This window comes from Solanum pennellii, chromosome 11 (assembly GCF_001406875.1).
Source record: "Solanum pennellii chromosome 11, SPENNV200".
Lineage (NCBI taxonomy): Eukaryota > Viridiplantae > Streptophyta > Magnoliopsida > Solanales > Solanaceae > Solanum > Solanum pennellii.
In genome coordinates, this window is record NC_028647.1 from 2,644,046 (window position 1) to 2,664,643 (window position 20,598).

General features: G+C 35.3%; 3 protein-coding genes across 5 annotated transcripts in view; all 3 read right to left on the bottom strand.

Moving 5' to 3' along the window:
* The window catches only part of LOC107004655 (putative ribosomal large subunit pseudouridine synthase SVR1, chloroplastic), a 5,779-nt gene extending 5,621 nt beyond the window's left edge, over positions 1-158 (bottom strand). For 2 of the 3 annotated variants that reach the window (XM_027912890.1, XM_015202947.2), the window contains exon 1: positions 11-158. In XM_027912890.1, coding sequence (XP_027768691.1) covers positions 11-26 — 16 coding nt within the window. In that variant the 5' untranslated portion in view covers positions 27-158. The remainder of the gene's footprint in view (positions 1-10) is intronic. The other variant, XM_027912889.1, reaches the window with a different exon arrangement.
* Positions 159-4,313: 4,155 nt separating this feature from the next.
* LOC107004654 (glycerol-3-phosphate dehydrogenase SDP6, mitochondrial) lies at positions 4,314-14,053 on the bottom strand. Its single transcript, XM_015202946.1, has 6 exons — positions 13,690-14,053; positions 9,975-10,448; positions 8,671-9,002; positions 6,901-7,061; positions 5,797-6,055; positions 4,314-4,610 (listed from the first exon to the last, which is right to left on the bottom strand). Exons 1-6 carry the CDS (start codon positions 14,051-14,053, stop codon positions 4,314-4,316), a joined length of 1,887 nt encoding a protein of 628 aa, XP_015058432.1.
* A 2,735-nt stretch (positions 14,054-16,788) lies between these two features.
* On the bottom strand, positions 16,789-20,219 carry LOC107005019 (U-box domain-containing protein 14). Its single transcript, XM_015203475.2, has 4 exons — positions 19,562-20,219; positions 18,843-18,959; positions 18,343-18,756; positions 16,789-18,229 (listed from the first exon to the last, which is right to left on the bottom strand). Exons 1-4 carry the CDS (start codon positions 19,832-19,834, stop codon positions 17,159-17,161), a joined length of 1,875 nt encoding a protein of 624 aa, XP_015058961.1. The 5' UTR covers positions 19,835-20,219; the 3' UTR covers positions 16,789-17,158.
* Positions 20,220-20,598: the final 379 nt, after the last annotated feature.

Genomic DNA, 20,598 nt, shown 5'->3' on the forward strand with positions numbered 1-20,598 from the left:
GCTACGGCGGCCGCCATCGCCGCCATCGCCGGTGATTATTCTGATAAGGTTTTGTGAAGGTTTTTGAAGATGATAGGAAATGCACAAATAGGAAAAATAGTTAATAATTCTACATTTTATTTGGAGATTATTAAGCTAAATAATTCTCGAACGTATTAATAATATTCGTGAAGCTAAATATCCCATTTTGTCAATTTTTGTATATATAGTCATGGATTTTTGGTGATTTCAAATTTTGAAGTCTTTTTTATTCAAAATTTTCATCGATGTCGGTTAAGGTGTTATCTCTGGAGTCAGTTGGCCCTGACGGCTAAAATGGACCATTTAGAAGGTCAAACGAGTCCCGAAGCAAATATATCCCTCATTTTACCGATTTTCGTGAGCTATAATCCATGATCTTTTTTGGTGATCTAGAATCTCGACGTTTTTTTTTTGCCCAAATTTTTTATGGACTTCTGTTAAGACGTTACTGTGGAGACAGTTGACCCTGAGGACCAAAATGACCCATTTTGAAGGTTAACGAGTCCTAAGCAAGTAAAACTCTTCATTTTACTGTTTTTCATGTGCTATAGTCCATGGATCTTTGGTGATCCGGAATTCCAACGTCTTTTTTGTCCAAATTTTTCGTGAACGTCCGTTAAGACGTTGTCTATGGAGCCAGTTGACCCATATGGCCAAAACAGCCATTTTCAAGGTTAAACGAGCCTCGAAGCAGGTATACCCCATTTTGCTGATTTTCGTGTATTATAATAGTTCACGATCGATTTTAGTTATCCATAATTTCAACGTCTTTTTTGTCCAAATTTTTTTTTGGATGTCCATTAAGACGTTAGATATAGAGTCAATTGTCTCTGGCGACCAAAATGATCCATTTTGATGGTCAAACGAACCCCAAAACCGGTAAACCCCCCATTTTACCGATTTGCTTGTGCTATAGTCCATGGATTTTTGGTAATATGGAATTTTGACGTCTTTTTTGCCAAATTTTTCGTGAGCGTCTGTTAAGACGTTACCTATGGAACCAGTTGGCCCTAACGGCCAAAACAAGCCTCTTTAAAGGTCAAACGAGCCCTGAAGCAGGTATACCTGATTTTGCCGATTTTCGTGTACTAGTCCATGGATTTTTGATGATTTGGAGTTCCGATGTCTTTTTTGCTAAATTTTACATCGATGTCCGCTAAGATCTTATATTTAGAGTCAATTGGCCTTGAGAGCAAAAATGAACCATATTGAAGGTCAAATTAGCCCCGTAGCAAGTAAACCCCTTATTTTATCGATTTTTGTGTGCTATAGTCCACGATTTTTTTTGGTGATCCAGAATTATGACGTTTTTTTGCCCAAATTTTTTGTGAACGTCCATTAAGACGTTAGATTTGGAGTCAATTGCCCCTGACGGCCAAAACTAGGGGTGGGCATTCGGTATTTCGGTTCGGTTTGGTTTTTTTTTTTCGGTTTTTTCGGTTTTCGGTTTTTGTAAATTGCGTACCGAATACCGAACCGAAAACCGAAATACCGAAACCGAAATTCTGAAAAATTTCGGTTCGGTGTTTCGGTTTTCCGGTTTTTATGCCCACCCCTAGCCAAAACAACCCTTTTGATGATCAAACGAGTCGTGAAGCAAGTAAATCCCCCTTTTTACCGATTTTCATGTGCTATAGTCCATGAATTTTTGGTGATCTGGAATTTCGTCGTCTTTTTTGCACAAATCTTTCATGGACGTCCGTTAAGAGGTTCAAGCTATCTCCAGAGCAGGTATACCCTATTTTACCAATTTTTGTGTAGTCATGGATATTTGGTGATCCGAGTTTCTAATGTTTTTCTTGCCCTAATTTTTTATGGACGTCTGTTAAGACATTATCTATAGAGCCACTTGGCCCTTACGGTCAAAATGGACCATTTTGAAGGTCAAACGAGCCCCAGAGTAGGTAAATCCTTTATTTTATCGATTTTCGTGTGTTACAGTCCACAAATATTTTTGGTAATCCAAAATTATGACTTTTTTTTGCCTAAAATTTTGGTGGATGTCCGTTAAGACGTTAGCTATGGATCCAGTTGGCTCTGACGGCCAAAACGACCCATTTTGAAGATCAAACGAGTCCTGAAACAAGTAAACCCTCTATTTACTGATTTTCGTGTGCTATAGTCCATTGATTTTTGGTGATCTGGAACTCTGACGTCTTTTTTGTCCATCTTTTTTTGTGGATGTCCGTTAAGACGTAAGCTATGGATTCAGTTGGCCCTCACGGCCAAAACAACCCATTTTTAAGATCAAACGAGCCTCAAAGCAGGTATACTCCATTTTGTCGATTTTCATGTGCTATAGTCTATGGATTTTCGGTGATCTAAAATTTCGATAAAATTTTCATGGACGTCCATTAAGATGTTATCTATGGAGCCAGTACGACTCATTTTGAAGGTCAAACGAGCCCCGAAGCAGGTAAACCCCCTATTTTACCGATTTTCCTATGCCATAGTCCACAGATTTTTGGGTGATCCGCACTCCGAGAACCACTTCTCAACATGATTTCACTAGATACGTATTAGAGTAGGTAAAAGTTTTACATTGTTGAGGAATGGACTGATGGTGTGCTTATATGGATTTGGACAATCCTTTCCTCACGAATTAGCTTCTGTGGTTGAGTTATGCTCGGGTGCCGTATTTTTTCTGTGGTATTAGAGCTAGGTTCATTTTCGTTTGGGCTCCTGGTCCACACTCCATTAGGTCTGGACATGAAGAGGATGTTAGAGTGGGTAAAAGTTTCACATTAGTTGGGAAATTTACTGATGATCTGCCCATATGTACTTGAACAATTCCCCACTCATGAACTAGCTTTTGGAATAGACTTAGGCTCAGGTGCCATATCGTTACAGTACGTAATTAGAGACCTTTATTTTTGTCCTGAAAATCTTGAAAATCTTATAAACACCACTAGATGAATCAAAATTTATTCTCAAATTTATTACTGAAAATTTTGGAATGGGAAGTACAATTAATAGTTCAAAAAATCAACATAAACCCTAATAATTCCCAATCCATCACAATAATAATAGACATTGCAATTATCATTGTTCAAGACTTCAAAAACAATCTAGTTTCCGTACATCCTCAACTAGTTGATCAACGATAAATGATATATATAGATATGAAAAATATTCCATCTCGGAGGCTAAATTTTAACTCATGTCCGTAAAAATTTTAACGATCTTTATTGATAACACTTTTTTTTTAACATATATATAAAAGAATTGACAAGAAATTATGCATTTGGCCTATTATATGCTTTATCTAACTGCACAAAGTCTATTTTTTTTTTATCATTACAAAATTCTTTACATTATTTTTTCCTAAAGTTTGATTAAACAGTGATGACAATAAATGAAAAATTAATTAATGTATTTCTATGTTATATGTGTGAAAGTAAGCTATTTCTTTCTTTTTACACAGATAAATGTATAATAGAAATATTTACGTGAAATTGAAATTTAAAGTCAAATTTTTTTATATTATCTCTCGTGATTAACCAAAATTAATAATTTAATTGAGAAACCACAATTAGAAAATATTTCATGAAGCTCAACTATGTGATATTACTTTTTTTAAAATGGCTTTAATTTTTACTTGATATAATAGTGATAAAAAATTGTTTAAATAGAAATTTTTAGTTAGTGAATTCTGGTATATAATAATAAAAAAGGAATAATATTAGAACCTTTCGATTCATTAATTGGCCTATAAATATATGATGAAACCATTTTATTATAATAAAAAAGCATCAAACCTAAGTAAATTTGCTACATAACAAATCTATTGAGTTGATTATAATTTAAAAATTGTAATGAACTTTCACTAGCAACATGAAATAAATAAACTTTCAATAAATATAACAACTATGCCTCAGTCCTGAACTAGTCGAAATCGACAGAAATAACATTAATCTATACTTAATTAACGTAGTAATTATTACATCAGAGGGGCTAAATTTCATGCCCTAGACATAATCCAATAACTATAGGATGATCAAGAGAAATGATCATTGATATGAAAAAATTGAACTGTTGCTAAGAAACTTTGACAAAATAAGTCAATTCTGCAGAGCTTTAATCCATATGAAATGCATTCATGAAAAAGGTATGTGTGGTATTTTCGTCACTCGTAGGTAATAAGAGTAACGTGGAAGAATGTAAAAGCAGAACTACGCACCTTGAAGATTGATATACAGCTTTATCGAACCTAGAACAATGAGCGAGTAAAATGTGAGAAACGGGAGATCTGACTATAGAAGAAAGTGTTTCGTATCGGATTGAATAACTTACTAATGCTTCCCATCATGGAATTCTGCATTTTTTGATGACTTGAAAGTTTCTAAGAATTGTTTTCCCTTGTGCAGTTCTTGTTTCTGCCTTGACTTGTCCCATTTGTGCTCTTCAGCCAGTATCTCTATTATTCGTGGCAGTGCACGTTGTGCAGCATCAGTATCGAGGAAGGCAAGACGACATCTTCTAGCTACAAAATCTACAGCGGATTCACAGTATTCTTCCCGAGCACAGTATGCAACCTCAGCTTCCAAGAAAGGGTATCCATGAGCCAGTCGTTTTCCCAGATTTTCATTCTGTAATTCAGATCAATCAAATTAATCTGGCGTGGACATGAAAATGCCAGAAAATAGCTTTTTCTACTAAATGACTCCGAAGTGAAACATTAAGGCCCCGGGGTTGAACAACTTTAGGATGAAGTACTTGGAAAAAACTCTTTTTGGCAATAAATTGTGCAAAAAGAAGAAGTGTGTCCGAACATTTCTGAGCATTTTGAGTGCAGAAAAGGAACTTTTCTTTGAAAGACACTCAATTTTAAAAAGAAGGCAAGCATTCAAAGCACATTATGAAAAAAAAGTTTTTTTTACTGACAAGGAAAACCCACAGCTATCCTTTGGGTGCGCACAGGGTAAAATTGAAAAAATATTTTGCAATAACTTCTTGGAACAACTTAGATGAACAAGTTCTCAGGATTACTTTTTTCAAGGTTAAAAAATATCTTCCATGACACTCACCTTGGAAGAATCCTAAAATCATATCGAGGGCCTGTGAATTCGTGTACATTTTCCTAAAGTATTTTCAAAATGTGCTTGATAAATTATTGAGAAGGATTTTTAAGCTAGCATGTTCAGTCGATCATGCATTAACTATTCAACAAGTTCTGGTTCCTATTGACGGTACAGGCTTCTCAAACAGCAAAAGTTCTTACTCCAGAGTGTTACTGCCATGACTCTTTCATAACATGGAAGCTTATATCAAAAATCAAAATCTACTCCACATGCAAGTGTTAATGAGAATGAATATTGATTCAAAGTTAATATGCTCCTCCGAAATAATGAATTTCAAGTTCGGAGTGACTCAGATATTCCTCCTCAAATTTACATTCATGAATAGACACATCCCTGATTCTATTCAAAGCTTGGAGACCCGTACATATCAGTCAATGACAATAGAAATACTTGGTTCTTTGTTAATTCCCAGAAACTGGGATTTATGCAATCTACAATAACTAAGCAAAAAAACAATAAAAGAAGCTTGCAGATATCAGCAATTACAAAAAACTACTTTAAACAAGTATATAAATCAGCAAGCATGTTTCTATTGTTTATTTTTTTTTCTGTTCATGAATTATAGAGTAGATTGTATTAACAATGAGCTACCTTAGGAAGCACTTGACATAAAAATGCATTAAGGTTAGTATGAAGACATATAGCCAAAGTACCAGAAGAAAAAGGAACAATTGGAACTAAGAAGGAAGCGAACCTGAGCAATAGCAGCCACTCGTTCAGCCATCGCACCATATGCATGAGATAGATGTTTAGCGGCAGCTGTGTCCATCGCTCCTGGAACAATCTTCCCTGCATGAGACCTTTTCATGCGGACATATTGTTGAGAAAGTACCGTAAAAGATGCAAGATCCCATCCATCTGCACCTACGAGTTGTAGGTTGTATGTCAAGCATTTATTTGCTGGGTTCAATTTTCCAGATTTTATAGCCGCATCAACCGCATCTTCTGCCATGCTGAAATGAGACAACTTCAACATTTTAATAAAGGAGACCAAAAAACTTTGGAGATGGACATACACAAGATAACCAGACCATGGACTGACTTTCACCTTACAACCTCGCACATTGACCTATGTGTTAAGCCATTTAAAGGAAAGCTTCTAAGATAAAAGGAGTATGAAAGACCAAGAACAGCTAGCCCAGTCAGTCTGCCTTGAAGAGAGAGATTAGGAGGTGTTCCATTTTAAATTGTGTTTGGATTTAGAACCTTTTTTTTTGTCTTTGCAATAAATGTATTTATTGGCATTTTTCCAGAAGACAGTTTTTTTTCAGATTCAGTTTTGTGGAAAATGATTTTAGTTGTCTTTTAGAGAGTATAATTATACTTACGAAACTTTTTTTGAGGCTTTCATATGGGTGGATATTTTTTATATACAAATCAAATTGATATCATGGATTTTACAATTTACACCAATGTGTAAAAAACTATTATATTCTATAAAAAGTTTATTAAACCTACTAAACGTCTTCCAATGTTACAAAATATATCTCCTAGTAGTGTCTTTTATTGAAGAAAAGAAACAAGTTTCCGAATTTAGAGGAGAAAAGACTATGGTTCAAATTGCAATTCACAAAAGCTGAAATGAGGGCACCCAAAGGAAAAAAGGTTGACCCACTGTTTCTGAAACAAAAAGCACCCTCTATGGTTCTTCTATATAAAGTAGCCCAAGCTTCTTTCCATATTCAACGAATTACACCACTAAAAAACAACTTGGGGCTGCTTTCTAAGCAAACAGGAAACGACTCCTCATCTCACAAGACAACTAGCATTACCCATTAGTTCAGATATTATAAGTTACCTTCTATACGTAGTCCATTTTCCACCAGTAATTGTAACCAAACCAGGATGTTCTTCAGTGACAACATGATCTCTGGAGATGCTCGCCGTACTACTTGCCTTGGGATCAATTGCTAGAGGGCGGATACCACTCCAAGCAGATAGAACATCAGTACGCCGTACCTAAATTTGAAATCTAACATCATTCTCGATAGACAAGGACACTATAGGTGACATGTAAACAAGAAAAACTATTTAAACTGGAGTTTTGGTTGCCTCCAGGGAAATAGGGAAACTGTTGCCTCCAGGAAAATAGGGAAACTAAACAGTCAAATACAGGTTGTAGCCATCTTACAAATACTAAATGAAAAAATAAGTAAACTGTTATAGCAATAACTGTGCATGACAAACACGCTCACTGTATTGACAACTTCGATGCTGCTCACTGAACAAGAAATAAATCCATAAGCTACTGAGATATTACGATTCAAGTATCGAGCGTGCCTGTGTACGTAGGAAATGTACCCCCCTAATCATCGAGAGTGTCAACACAGACATATCTACTAAAAAGCAAAGCTCCTATGACTCATGAACAAAAGGATGGAGCTTTCTAACTATCAAGAAGTTCAAGTTATACCTTTTAAGTTCATGTCATTCACAAAGGCCTTTTTCTTCTCTCTTATTTTGCTTTGAGCTTTCTCTGCCCCATCTCTCTCAATATTTCATAGGGTCAAACATTCTCCTCTTAAGATTTCTGGGTCCTCACACAATTTGTTGGCTACTATATCGCTGGAGTTTTTGATTTTAGTCACTAAGTTTTCCTCATTTTGTCAATACAATCTTTAACAAAAAAAAATATGAATGACAAGCCTACACATTACTCCAAGGGACTTAAAGCTCAGCTTCCAGGAAGAAATTTTGGAATCAAACAATAAAATCAAGAGACGCCATCATCCACTGTTGTCAGTTGAAATGCTTCACCAGATGCGCATAGTAAAGTTTGACCACAGCAGTCGTACTAATACCATCTCATAGTAGTACTGCAATCTACTTGTGAGATTTACAATTTGCCTCACATAAGAAAGAGCACATATATTTGTTTTATCAAATATGAAATTGGCAAGTCATTCTTTATGCAATATAGTTTAGATAACAAGAAGATTTTTCAATGCTATTACATAATCTACATCAAACATATACAGTAAAAAAGTCTACATATGGAACACGTTGGATAGCAGTGATGCAATACTAGATCCCTTGTGGGAAATGGTCCATGATCTATTTATGCACTTGATACTATACATCAAACTCTTGACTTTTTCTATAAGAACAATTTACATCCAATTCTGACTTAACTGATTGTTTAGTCAATAATCCAATATATAACCTGGAAGCCACTAAATGGCTAAAAGGTAGTATACTGAATCTCCTACACATTTACTGGAATAGCGTAATAAATTTCACCTTAATCCAAAAACTTAAGAAATTTCAGCTTCTTTACATCGACTCCATCCAATGAAAAAGCATAAAAACCAATTATGGGATTATAGTTAGCTCAGCTAAAAGTGATAGAGAAATATGCTATTGATCAGGATAGTAACATTTGAATTCGATATCAAACCAAAACAGAGATCAAGAGGCAAAAGTTGGTTACAATATAGACCTTTTTTTCAGATGCCTAATGAGGAATAATGATTATATAAATATTTGACTTACAGGGATTTATATTAGAGGCACTCTATGGTATTAAAAGAAAAACAATAAAAGTCAGGATTGCTAGAAATCAACACACCTTAACATTAAGATAATCAGAGATGGCATCCAAAATGAATTCGATCTCATTCTCATGAGGTTCTGGCAACATCGTTATGCTGGTGTTTGAATCAGTGGTACCAGCTACTGTTCTGCCCAACCATGGAAGCATAAAGACCACTCGACCATCCTTAGTTTTAGGGACAATCAAGCCCATCCCGTCTGGAGAATAGTAATCAGGAAGTATAATATGTACACCACTACTGGGACAAATCATGGGTTTTGCATCTTTATCAGCTAACATCCTTACAGAATCACAAAAAGGCCCGGCAGCGTTAACAACAACTTTTGCATATGCATCAAACTCCTTCCCTGTCAGAAAAGGAGTGAGAACTTAGAGGCAGATAACTGAACATGAACTAAAGGAGCAAACGATTAAAGGAGAAATTAATAAATAGTACTCAAAGCATTTTCCAATTGTCTAAAAGTTGAACAGAGATTCATGCCAGAGTGACTTGCCTTTGTTGGATCAAATGGTTGTTTAAAGTTGATATTCCCACCCAACTCGAAAAGATTTATGCCAATTCTGGAATGTTTGTCAATAACACCTCTACGCAAATATTTTGACTCCACGAAAATATGGCAAGAAAATTCAAATAAGACCAGATACATATCTTGAAACATGATAACTCTAAGCCAAGCAACTTGTAAAAATTATGTCAGGAGCATCTGGTTATGTGGTTGGTAATCAATTACCAATCTTTGATACTAGAACAGCCTCTTCACTCATAAGTCCAGCCGTGGACCAAAACAAAAATATTTTAAGAGAAAGTTCAAAATTTTCAAAACCTCGGAAATCACTACACTTAAAAAGATCCTGCATGTCACTGACAAACATTTCGAAGAAATGACAAAGGTTCAAAGACAAGCAAAATAGATAATTGTACATACATTTTTTTTTGAGGAGTAACTTTGTATTCACAAAAAATCATCATCAAAAGAATGATGAGGTGGGGCACTTATAATCCACAATGGGTGGAACACATCCATGGAGATAATTGTACATACACGGAGATATATAATGGGACTTCTAGGAGCAAGTGATACAGCACATGATATCTTTTATGGTCACCCATCCCCTTCCAAGGAAATGGAAGCTGAAGTGTCAGCACCTAATCTGTTCAAATGTTTATTGCTTTATGCACAGTGAAACTATAAGTTTTTCACAAATCAAGATATTGGAACTCTTTTTATCAACCTTAATCGTTCCACCAGGATTACAAGCTAACTTTAACCACGGAACTGAGTAGGAACACAAATTTTACAATAAAATTCATGAAGTACCTGACAAGTTATTCCGAATACGTGCACCAATTATTCTACCATCACCCTCATCTTTGAGAAGGGATACAACTTCTGCATGGTTAAGCACAGCTGCACCAGCCAAAGCAGCAGAGCATGCTAATGCAACATTGACGCGTGAGTCATTCATTTGTCCATCGTAATATACCACAGTTCCCTTCAGATTTTTATCTTTACCATTTCGTGCGAGGGTAGGAAACAATTCAACAGACTCTTGTGCAGTATAATACCTAGACAAATGCAGTAGGTGTCGCCCTGCAACCAAATCATACATTTTCAGGCCAGCCCAGTAGTAGATCGCGTCAAACCAATCAAAGCACGGAGTCATGCACGGTAAAGCACGACAAAGGTGTGGAGCATTTTCAATGAGCTGTTTACGCTCCTCAAGGGCATGGAAAACTAGCTTTAACTGCCCATAATCCAAGTTGAAAACTGCTTTCTCCAAATAGCGAACTCCTGAAACAAGAATCTTAGTATAAGCAGTTTGCACGTCTTAGATAAAAGAAGATAACTGTGACAAATGAAGGAAAGCTTCAAGCAAATATCTAACTACTCCCTCCATTTCAATTTGATTGCCTGTTTTGACTTGACACACAATTTAAGAAAGTAAAGAAGACTTTTGAATCTTGTGGTCTTAAATGAAAGATAGGTAGAATGTATCAAAAACCTCTTTAAGACCGTGGTCTTAAACATGTCATATCTAAAATTAGAATTAAAGAGTTACTAAAAATGGAAAGAGGCGTTCTTTTTTAAAGGAATAAAAAAGGAACAAAGACAAATAAATTGAAATGGAGGTGCCTCAATGAAGAAATCAAAAGGGATACTCTAAAATTTCTCAGTGCAGTTCTTCACATCATTTTAAGGGTAAAGTGCTCCATTCTCAACCACTAAGCTTTTAAGGTAGCAGTTAGTACAAAATATAACAATTTAGCCTGTCGAGCACTGGATATAGCATTTTAAATCTTAGGAGTGCTCTTATAGAAGACAAATAATATAATTTTATGTGAGTATCTTAACTTTCTTCTTTTTTTTTTTTTGGCCTTCTCCAAATTCCCTGGTCGAGATGCAGACCTATTAATCTGCTAGTGTTAGGATTTCTAAAGGGCTAATGGGTAATGACTAATGAAAAATTGCGTGGAGACACAGCACCTATGGCAAAGGTTTTACAGACATTGTCCTGCGGCATCGATAAATGTTTGAAGCATCTTATACCAAGCAGTGTAATTTGAAAAGAGTCTTGACTGTTCTTTCATTGAACCTATCCCAAAGACAATCCAGAGCAAAGGATACATCGAGATTTTTGGCCTATGAGTTTGTTCTGGAGTACATACAAAGTAAAAGCAAATGTATTGGCAGGGAGACTTAAAGATGATGGGTAATCCCATATTACATTTCAGAATGCCTTTGAATAAAGAAGATGAAACCTTGATGCTATACTGATAGCAATTTTTTTGATGAAGTAGATTCATTTAAAGGCATCAAGAAGATGCAAGCTTTACAAGGATAGATCAGTTAAGCTCACAAAAAAAGGATTTGTAGCCTCTTTCTGAACAATAGAGCTAACAAAATCCAAGAAGAGTTCTAAATTATTTACAGGGGTCAATTTGGACCAACTAAGAAAGAAAACTAGACATCTGCCTCGAATAAAGATTTCTAGAAGTTGAAATTCCGTCAAAACATCTTTTGTTCCTCTCTATCCATAAACACCAAAAGATAGCACCAGGGATCATCATCGACATACTCTTGATGACTTTATCAACTTCCCGTGAACTCCAACTTTCAAGAGCATCCCTAACAGAGAAACGCATGACCCAGGAAAGACCAAAAAAGCAACAAAACATATTTCAGATGTCCGAGGCAGCTGGCAGTGCAGTAAGAAGTGGTTGACACTTTCTGTGTGCTTGTGGCTGAAATAGCATCGGTTAGAAAGCTGGAATTTCTTTTTGGAGAGATTATCCTGCGTGAGGCATGAGTTATGCAGTGCAGTTGAGCCATGGGTTTAATATTAAGAAGCATAGAGTAAGGATTATCATGCAACTTGGATACCTCGGAAGCTAACGGATCATTTATCTGAAGTTTCTAATCTAGATATTTGTGAGAATGGAGCATCAACAAAGAGGGAGCACATGGAAAATGAACCATCATGGTGAAATATTTCATCCGGTACTATGAAATTTCCATCTTATCCAATACTACTCCATGAGGTTTCTTTAGTGGTTAAGCTCCTTCAAGGGGGGTAGCTGGAGACCCTTTATATTGTCACTGTTTCTTTTCATACGAGAGGCATTCAGTAGACACATATAGAGGATAGTTAAAGGGGATTTTATCTAAGGATTTAAGGGTAGCTGAGAAGGAAATAAAAGAAAAGCTATATCCCAATTATTTTTTGCTGTTTGCATTCTAAGTTTGGGCCATAGATTTGGTATCTCTCTAAAGCTCTAATATGGTTCGCTACCTGCAGAGTAGCAGAAATCACACTATTGTGCGTTTATTGGGTAAAAAGATTGATCCAGAACAGCAAAAGGTCTTTTTGTTTCAATCGTCTGCTTTTTCTGTGTGGATCCAGATGATTGCTATAGTTATCCCCAATTAGTTTGGGATTGCAACATATTTGATTTCTTAAAAGAGGAAATGCCCTTGTGTATAGATGGTTGGGATAGTTCTGTAGATGATTGTGTTGATCCAGTTGCATACTAAGAACAAAATTTTGCCACCACCATGGTATGATATTGTTAAAATATTGACTATTAAAATTCGCGATGACTTTGATTTTGATGATATCTATACAAGAAGCCCAAAAACAACAAGATCGATTCCCTTAGGAATGAAATGGGAGGCATAATCACTTGGATTAAATATTAAGAAATCATCGCAGCCAAGTAATTATTGAGCATAATAAATTGAGGATTTTAGTTTTACTTCTGCTAAAACTCTTGAGATTCTAAAATGATAAGAAGCTTTCTAATACTTCAATTATTCTCTCACAAGGCCTTTCTCTTCAATCCGAAATTGCTGTGACATTGCCAACTCAGTCACACACAAAAATAGTGCCTTGAGTAACAATGTTCCTAACATCAAGATCCCTCCTCATCAAGGCTCGCTCCCAGAGTTTTAGAAACATAGACAAAAAAATTCCTTTTCTTTATGACTAAACAACAATGACAAAAAGATTTTAAAGGAAAGTTTTCGTACACCAGACTAACTCAATTTAAAGATTTCATTTTGAACTTGTTATTAGTGCCACTAACAAGCATATATAGGGTACGACAAATATAGTGTCCCAAAACTAATGCTGCTACAAGATTCCCAATTTTAAAGTTCCATCTAGTATATAGTTCTGAAACTATGTCCACTTGCATAAAAGGGAAAATAATGCTCAACACACTCCTCAATCCCTAAGATATCTTTTTTCATGAACGTGGTGTCCTCGACTAATTCCACGGGATACTTGCCACCTTCCACCACAATCCCTTGTCTAAAAAGACAATTTGCTTATCTTACTACCACTGCACCTCAATCACAGTTCAGTTCCAATAAACTATATCCATAAAAAAAATTCCTCTAATTTGACTATTTCTCACAGCTGGATGTGATCATTCTTTTACTTCAATGCATTAAATTAACATGAAGCCAGTTATACCAAAACCACCTATCGTACATACACAAAAACTGATGAAAAATTTAAATTCTAACTAACCTCCATGAATTAGCTTAGTAGACCTTGAAGAAGTACCAGATGCGAAATCCTCTCGCTCAACCAATCCAACCCGGAGTCCTCGCGTCGCAGCATCAAGTGCAACACCGCAACCGGTAGCACCGCCTCCAACAACAAGGATATCAAGAGGATTAGCCGAAGTAGACCCGATCAAAGCCGCTTCCTGAGTATTCCGTGGTGGTACGACGGCGAAAGGATCAGAAATTTTCCGGCGAAAAGTATCGAGTGCGCTTAACTTGTCTCCGCGATCGTTTGAGGAGAATGAAGGCTGCCGTACAATTGTGTATGCTCCGCCGGCAACGGCGGCGATAGCGCCGAGACGACGGAGGCGAATTAAGGTGGCCATACGGTGGTGTAGGTAGAAGAACCGAAGATGGAGGTAATTAGTTTTTTTTGAAGATTGAATTGTTTTTATTATTTTAAAAAAGTTGCATTGGGAATCGAAAAATATATATATGTACCCTCTCAAATGACTAAAATACCCTCATGTCTAAATTTGTTAAATTTTACAATTTTTGGTAATGTTAAGATTCTTTCTATTTTATTTATATAAAAATATAAATATAAATAAAATATAAACATAGAGAAATTATAAAAGATTTTTGTCAATATTAGATTAATAATCTCAGGGGAGTTCAAAGTTTAACCGAACTCATTAAAATTCGAATCGATAAAAATGTTATTATAAATTATTAATTTGACAGTTTGATAGTTACTGTAATTTTATTTTTTATCGAGTTATCATCTTCGTAATAACTTGAAACTTTTTTAATGTGTTAACCGATAATAGTTGAAGAAAATCTCGTAGGTTCAATATGTTTTACTATTCAAATTGTGGAAGTAATACGAAACTGAGTTGGTTCCTTTTATATTTGTGAGTTATTTTCAATAAAAGAAAATTTTCATGCATAATCATAATGACGATCAATATTCTAATCAATGTCTTTACGATTTCTTAACAATTTATCTTATCTACTAGCTAATAATCGAATAGTCAAATCGATAATTTTTAAAATGAAATCGAATCTAACTTTGATCAAACCTTCTTATTTTGAAATCCTTTCTATTCCTTTATTTTATTTATTATTCTATAGGATAATGTTAAAATAGAAAGAAAAAAAACAAATATTGTCCATGATGGACCAATTTTGTCATTACATGGTACTCTCTCCGTCCGATATTGTTTGTCATGATTTCTATTTTTAGAGTTAAATTATAAAAATTTTGATTAATATTTTAAGATGTATTTATTTATCATATTAATATGCAAAAATTATAATTTATAGTACTTTTCATATAGTTTTAGAATATCTAATTTTTTTGTTTAAAATATCGAATTAATATGATCTAATTTACCTTTAAAAATTAGTCAAATTAACTTTCGATAATCGCAACACGACAAACAATTCTGGACGGAGAGAATATAATAAAGGGCATAAAAGTCATTTAAAATATATGTTATGGGAAGAAGATGGAGCATTACTGGGTCAACCCTCTCCCAGGCTGCCGCGCAGACGAAGCATGGGCTCGTGACACATACACCCACTTTCTGGGATGACGTTCGATATTCGATTCGGTATTTTTTAAAAAATATATACTGAAAATATTTTTGAATTTAATATGAAACTATTAATTTTGTATTTAAATTATTGAAAGTTTTATAATATACTTTTTACGTAATTAACTAAATTTATATATATATTTCTGATCTGTCATATGACAACGTAAGTGGTCTCAAGCTATTGTATCAGTATCGAGCTATTAATTAAAAGTCGGAAAAAGTGTTGAATATGTCATTGTATGTGAGAATTTAAAAGCTTAATTTGCCGTTAGATAAATGAGTGTTTTTAACGATGCAGATTTGAATTTTCATAATTATTTTGATTTAGTTTGATTTTCGGTGATTTATGTGATACTTTAATACTATTGAATTTTTCAACCTCGTAGTTTTCATTAATGCCTTTTCACCCCCTTGACTCAAGTATCTTGTGATCCTTCGATTTTTTTTGTTTCAAACAAATTTGTACTTCTTTTAATTAATTTAGTTGCTCATGATATGTGTGTTTGATTGATTTAGATTATTATTAAAAAAATATTGGAATATAATTTCAATAAAGGTGGTCTTGTATGATCTTTCTATCGATTTAGTATTATATTTATTGCTAATTATTATTATAAGCTGTTATCACGTAATTATTATAGTATAATTTGAACAAGTATATTAGTAGATAGTAGACATCGAGACTAGCTTCTTCTTTTTTTTAATTTTTCAATCTATGTTTGATGTCTGTTTTGGAGCTTGGACTAAGTTAAAATCATTACGAGCTCCATTAAAAAGGAGGTGTTCTGAGCAAGATTTTTCATTTTCAGGACTCAAATCCGAGAGGAGGCGCTCACCAATACAACTACTATTCTTAGTTTTTAGAGTGTATTTCATCCAACAAATAAATTTTCAGCGTCATATTTATTTGAATTTTTTAAAATATTTTTGGGATATGATATTTAATTGGGAAAAAGGATATATATAATCTTGAATTTTTGTAAATAATATGGAGATACTTTCCGTCATATTTTAGGGATATTGGTATTTTTGCCGTCCAAAAATTAGAGCATATATGTTCTTCACTCTAACGGAAGACTAAATAGAGACACGTGACGTAATTTCATCCGTCAATCCGATTTTAATAAATATAGGGTCGGTGGATAAGATCACGACACGTGTATGTCCGTTAGTATAAAAGGTATATATGCTTTGATTTTTGGATGGCAGAAACACCAATATTTCAAAAATATGACAAAAGATATATTCATACCATTAACGGTAGTTTAAAGGTATATTTATCCTTTTTCCCCGTTTTAATTCTTAGTATAAGAAAGTGATGATTTCATAGAAACCAAACAATAATTTACTTGTTTGTTTCAAAATTCAAAGTCCAAATAGATGTTCAGCAGATGGCAGTCAGCTGGAGCTTTTGAATTTTAGGGTCCTACTCTTGTGACTATTGGCTATTTCTCTTATGTTCGAGAAAAATAGTTTTTCGCGGTAATAAATATATATAGTATCAAAGAGTGCTAAAGTCATTACGGTGATAAATTTTTTTCTTCATTTCATCATCAAAAGTGGAAGTGACATTGCTTTCATAATCAAACACTAAGATGAAAAGTATAAACAACAAACATTATATCGATTACAGCTATAAACACTAACATGAAAAAACAAGCCTTTGCTCCTGGACCAAGGTTTCAAAAAGAAGTGAAAAATATACATATAGAGAAAAACATTGCTGACTTCATAAGGGATCTTTCTCCGTTCGTGTGTCAGAATCGCGGTACAGTTAAGTTACTGGATTGTCTGACCTCCATGAAGTTCTCAGGTAGAATTAATCCTTCAAGATTCATACATTCCTCTTGATAGCTGCAAAAGAGAGTCTTAGCACAGATTAATCTAGTGTTATGATTCAACTGGATCGACTCGTTGAAGAAGCTCCAAAACACTTCCGGCTTTTCTTTTAGCTCTATCTGTACCATTCTCCGATAGTTCCTTCAGTACCTCTTCTGCTCCAAGCTCCCTAACGATCTTTAAGCTCTGTACATCACCTGTACATAGAGACCACAAAATAGCTGCAGCATTCTCTCGGTTACGAGGAGAACCTGTCCTAATTACCTGAACTAAGACGGGGAGTGGCTCAGACTGAGCAATAGCTGCCTTACCCTCCTGATGACTTGCTAGTATTGCCAATATCGCAAGTGCTTCATCCATCATTCCACCCCCGGGATCCTTGAGTAATCTTACTAGTGGTGGAACAATTCCTGCCCGTACTGCCCTCACTTTGTTCCCTTGATAGATAGAGAGGTTGAATATAGCAGTGGCAGCGTCCTTTTTTCCCCTTGGGGTTCCATGACAGAGCAAATCGATAAGCGCTGGGATAGCACCGGCTGCTCCTATTGCCACTTTGTTTTCATCAACTACTGATAAACTGAAAAGGGTAGCGGCTGCATTTTCCCTTGCTTCCATGCTTCCATTTCTTAGTACATCTACTATATCAGGTATAGCACCAGCATTTACGATAGTTCCCTTGTTACCTTCATTTATGGATAGGTTAAGAAGTGCGGTGACAGCATGCTCCTGAGTACGAGAATCTGATGATGATAGTAGTTCAACAAGTAGAGGAATTGCCCCGGCTCCAGCAATGCAGACTCTGTTATCAGCATTTCTTTTTGCTAGCAAACGGAGCTCACCGGCAGCTGCTCTTTGCTGCTCCGGATTACCATTAGCAAGTTTTTGTAATAACGCATCAATAGCAACACGGTCACAGTCCGAACCACCAGCTCCAGTCCTTTTATTCCTACAAGTTCCTTGGTTTTTAGGCAGCTCAACACCATTACTCTCACACCACAACGCAATCAGGCTCTTCAGAACGTAGTTTGGAGTCAACGCAGTGTGCAACAGTGTCTGCTGAGTCTTAGGGCAGGTCTTGTGTCCTGCATCCAGCCATTTTTGGATGCACGACCTTTCATAGGTCTTCACATGAAAAAATTAGCAGACATCAATCAATCTTAAGCCAGTAAAACGAGGAGCAATTAATTTAATCCATCAAGGTAAAATGAACTATCAAGAAAACAAAGACACTTAACCTGTCCGGTAGATACAATAACAGGATCTTTCATCAACTCAAGTGATATTGGACAACGGAAGTCATCCGGAATAACAGGAGATCTGTGCTTAATCAAACTCTTGTCACCCTCAAGGGCATCCAGTTCAGGATTCTCTGTCATCGCACAGTCCTTTAGCTTTCTTAGGAGGTATGCTATTGTTTCAAAACACTCTTCGGGGTCTCCTCCACTAGAAATGACCATGTCATGGATGGCAAGCGACTCCTTCTTTAGATCATTTATGGTCCTAAGATGCAGTTTCTCAGACAGTCGTTTGAAAACCATGGGGTCAGGATATTGTTCCCTTTGTGCCATAGCTAAATCCTTTTCAAGTTGCTCATCAGGTGACTCCATCTTTCCTATGGCTCTTTTAAATTGAGCATGCACAAGTTCAATCTAGAAAAAACAAACAATATGAAGAGTTTCAGTAAAAGAGAATGGACATCAGGTATAATCATTAAAAGGATTGCTAGCTGATGTACTTGTTCTCGAACTTCCTCCGATAAATCAAGCTTATTGTAAGGAATGTGGCGTAGTGCATCTTCAATTTGCTCTGTCACATTTAGAAACCTTGATGATATGTTCTCGATCTGTAAAGCCTGCAAGACGAAAAACACAAGTGATCCTTAGGAAAGATGAAGTAAGAGACAATGTCATTCATGATGATAATTTTCAGCACAGAGACACAACGAACTTGATGATACCATACAAACGGCATCTATCATGCAATGTGTAAAGCTAGTGCAAAAAACAACTACTTATGATTCATTTGAACCATCAAGTTGCACCTAACTCAACCTCAAAAGCTAGCTCAACACGAAAGGATTGTCTTAATTCCAAATAAACAAAACACCAATCCATTCCACAATCAATATAGGACTCAAACCTACTCTAACAACCCCCTTCACGCCCAAGACCAACAGGAGCATGGATCGAGAACCCAAACAGGGTTGGACCTAGCTATAACAACATGTAACGATATGACACCTAAACCTAACTTAACCCCAAAATCTAGCTCAAGAGGAGAGAACTATCCAAGTCCATATAAGCAAACCACGAGTCCATTCCGAAACCAACCTGATACTCTAACTCACTCTTAACAGATACTGAACTGATTTTCTACAACCAAGATTGATTAGTCCTAAGCAATTGTCATCATAAATCATTCAACAGTGACAAAAATTAAATCAAAAGTCAATACCTGAAGAATCTTACTGCCTTCATTTACAGATTTGAGAAGCTCCAAACCTGAAATAATAGCAATTCTCAACAACTCAAGCCCATGAACAACATCATCTCCAACCTCAACACCATCACTATCTTTCAAATCCTCAACTAAAGGACTCAAAAGCTTCACTCTTCTCACCAAATTACTGTACATCCTCTTAGACACTGACCGGCACTCCGGTAAACCAGAAACCCCATCGATTAACTCCGTCAGCTCGTTGATTAATTCCTCTTTCTGATGACCCATATGCACAAAAATCGATTCTTTAACCAAATTGAGCAAACCCCAGTTGGATAAATCGATTCTTTAACCAAATTGAGCAAAACCCAGCTGGAAAAATCGATTCTTTAACCAAATTGAGCAAACCCCAGATGGAAAAATGGAACTTTTTTATCAAATTGAGAGACACCCAGATGGAAAAATGGTATCTTTAATCAAATTTAGAGACACACAGATGGACAAACAGCAATGATTAGACAAATCCTTGCTGGATTGGCAGTTGGTTGATGAGTTGACTGAGAAAAAACATGAGTTTTTTGGGTTCTTGAGGTAAATTCAAGCTCAAAGATTTGATGAATTTTGAGAATCAAAGAGAAAATTCAAAGCTCTTTGTTCACACAAGAAAAAAACAAAGCAGGTGAAGCATAAATGAAATGGAAAACATTGATTTGTTGAGCTTCTATTAGTCAATTTTAATTAAGTTTTATCTTAATTTTATTTTATTTTTGGTAGATTTTGACAGATAAATGATGATTAATAATGAAAATAATACAATAATAAGATCTTACTTTCACACTATATTTTGTGTTTCGATTATTTCATTATTACTCTGCTATTTTATTTTACGTGATATTTTTCATTTTTCGAGAATCAAACAGTTTAATTTTGATTGAACATTTACGTACGGAATTTTCAAATTTTTGGAAATGAAATTTATATATTTGTAAATTACGAAAGAATACTATAAGTCACAATAATTGATAATTCAAAATATTAAAAAGATTTGTGAA